The sequence below is a fragment of the Cebidichthys violaceus genome, unplaced genomic scaffold (assembly GCF_023349555.1).
Source record: "Cebidichthys violaceus isolate CVI_PGR_0920_01 unplaced genomic scaffold, fCebVio1.0.p SCAF_3, whole genome shotgun sequence".
NCBI classification, from domain to species: domain Eukaryota; kingdom Metazoa; phylum Chordata; class Actinopteri; order Perciformes; family Stichaeidae; genus Cebidichthys; species Cebidichthys violaceus.
In genome coordinates, this window is record NW_027176483.1 from 267,680 (window position 1) to 270,179 (window position 2,500).

Consider the following 2,500-nt stretch of genomic DNA (forward strand, 5'->3'; position numbering starts at 1 on the left):
GTAATGTGGTCTTGGTCTGGTGGTGGTTCAGGTGATGCCCCCTCAGTATCTGGAACAAAGCGATGAGAGCAGCAGTGTTCCTCAGACACCCATCAACCAGGGACCAGAACTCAGAGGTGAGTAACTTCTTTTGTGGTGTTTTAGTTGTAGAAATTCATTATGTCTTTGTGTCTTTAATCTGTCCGTCCGTCCTCAGGCGTGTCCCCGTCCCCGACCACGCTGTTGGACCGGTACAGCTCTCCTCCCACCGGCCCGTTTCGCCGCCGTCTGTTCATCGACCCGGCGGACGGAGAACCGACCGCCGTGACCAAGACCGCCCCGACCGGCCTGGTCGCCGCCATCCCAGCTGGGCAGACGGTGGTCTCAATGGCGACCGCCACCGTCACCGCCAATAACGGGCAGACGGTCACCATCCCGGTGCAAGGTGAGTGACCGACAACGCCGACGCCGAACGAAGAAGGGCGATGACAATAATGACAGTAACAAACCTCTGACCTCTGCAGGGATAGCCAATGAGAGCGGAGGCATCACCTTCTTCCCCGTCCAGGTGAGCGTGACCGGACAGGGCGGAGCCACGCTGCAGCCGCTGTCCACGCAGACTCTGACCGGAACCCTTGCCGTCCAATCGGCCGTCAGCAAACCGGCTAAACCGGCAGCCGGCAGTCCGCTGAGGAAAGGATCGCTGTCGCTGTTCTTCAGGAAGGTACCACGCTGCCCTCATGGAGACCTCACTGGTTCTCATGGGTTACTCCCAGCTGCTTCTGATCTCCTCACCTTGTCCTCAGGTGTACCACCTGGCCAGCGTGCGTCTCAGAGACCTTTGTTCCAAACTGGACATCTCTTCAGATCTGAGGAGGAAGATCTGGACGTGTTTTGAACATTCTCTGGTTCACTGCAGCGACCTGATGATGGACCGTCACCTGGACCAGCTGCTCATGTGTGCTGTGTACGTCATGGCCAAGGTGTGTGTACTGTGTGTACTATGTGTGTACTATGTATGTACTGTGTGTATACTGTGTGTACTGTTTGTTTCGCTCTAAAAGTAAACCTACGTCTGTTGTTTTTTTCAGGTGACCAAAGAAGACAAATCCTTCCAGAACATCATGAAGTGTTACAGAACGCAGCCTCAGGCCAGCAGCAATGTAAGCAAACAGGAAACACAGGAAGTAAACATGATATACAGGAAGTAGACAGGAAACACAGGAAATAAACAGGAAACACAGGAAGTAGACAGGAAACACAGGAAGTAAACAGGAAACACAGGAAGTAGACAGGAAACACAGAAAGTAAGCAGGAAACACAGGAAGTCAACATGAAACACAGGAAGTAAACATGAAACACAGGAAGTAAATATGAAACACAGGAAGTAGACAGGAAACACAGGAAGTAAATATGAAACACAGGAAGTAAATATGAAGCACAGGAAGTAGACAGGAAACACAGGAAGTAAACAGGAAACACAGGAAGTAAGCAGGAAACACAGGAAGTAAACAGGAAACACAGGAAGTAAACATGAAACACAGGAAGTAAATATGAAACACAGGAAGTAGACAGGAAACACAGGAAGTAAATATGAAACACAGGAAGTAGACAGGAAACACAGGAAGTAAACAGGAAACACAGGAAGTAAGCAGGAAACACAGGAAGTAAACAGGAAGCGCAGGAAGTAGACAGGAAAAAACATGAAGCACAGGAAATAAGTATAAAGTAGAAATACTCAAGTAAAGTACAAATACCTCAAACTTTACTAAGTGTGTGTGTGTGTGTGTGTGTTTCAGGTGTACAGGAGTGTGTTGATCTCAGGGAGGAGGAGACGTCACTCAGGCAGCAACGACACCAACAAACTCAACTCACCTGTCGACGTCCACCAGGATCCAGGTGAGAAACGGCTGTTTAGTTCAGTCCTTCGTGTTGGATTCACTGAGTCAACGTCTTTTGTTTGTTGAGGTTCTTGATATAAAACATATAGTTCAACAAGAGAAATTTAATTTCATAATATCGAGGAGCTATAATATATAATGCTATTCGTTTATACGTACATTTTCACCAGTTGTAAAGATTCCTTCCGTTTTTTTATATGTTTTTATCAGATCTCTCAACGTCAAAGGTTTTTATTATCTAGTTAACTGCAAATACTTAAACTATTCTCTGTGTGTTAAAAGTCTCACACACACACACACACACACACAGTCTCTTTCAGAATAAAAGCTGTGAACGTTAGAGACCAGACACGGAGCTCAAAGTGATGAAGTGAAGAACTGTTGGTCTCCTCTGATCTCCTCCCAGCAGCTGGAGACATCAGTCCGGTTCCTGTTCGCTCCAGCAGCACCTTGCCCCCCCCCCAGCCGGGCAGTGCTCCCTCCACCCCGACCGCCCCCGCCAACAAGACCTCCTCCTCCTCCTCCTCTGGGGGTGACGGTGAGGAGCAGCGAGGAGACCTGATCCACTTCTACAACCACGTTTACATCAAACAGATGAGACTCTTCGCTCTGAGATACTC

At 48.5% G+C, this 2,500-nt stretch overlaps 1 protein-coding gene across 3 annotated transcripts in view; it reads left to right on the forward strand.

Moving 5' to 3' along the window:
• Positions 1-2,500, forward strand: part of rbl2 (retinoblastoma-like 2 (p130)) — a 12,733-nt gene that overhangs the window by 8,740 nt on the left and 1,493 nt on the right. For 2 of the 3 annotated variants that reach the window (XM_068722536.1, XM_068722538.1), the window contains exons 14-20: positions 32-116; positions 197-424; positions 504-703; positions 786-962; positions 1,071-1,142; positions 1,779-1,878; positions 2,287-2,500. The exon at positions 2,287-2,500 is cut by the window's right edge and continues 22 nt beyond it. In XM_068722536.1, coding sequence (XP_068578637.1) covers positions 32-116; positions 197-424; positions 504-703; positions 786-962; positions 1,071-1,142; positions 1,779-1,878; positions 2,287-2,500 — 1,076 coding nt within the window. The remainder of the gene's footprint in view (positions 1-31; positions 117-196; positions 425-503; positions 704-785; positions 963-1,070; positions 1,143-1,778; positions 1,879-2,286) is intronic. The other variant, XM_068722537.1, reaches the window with a different exon arrangement.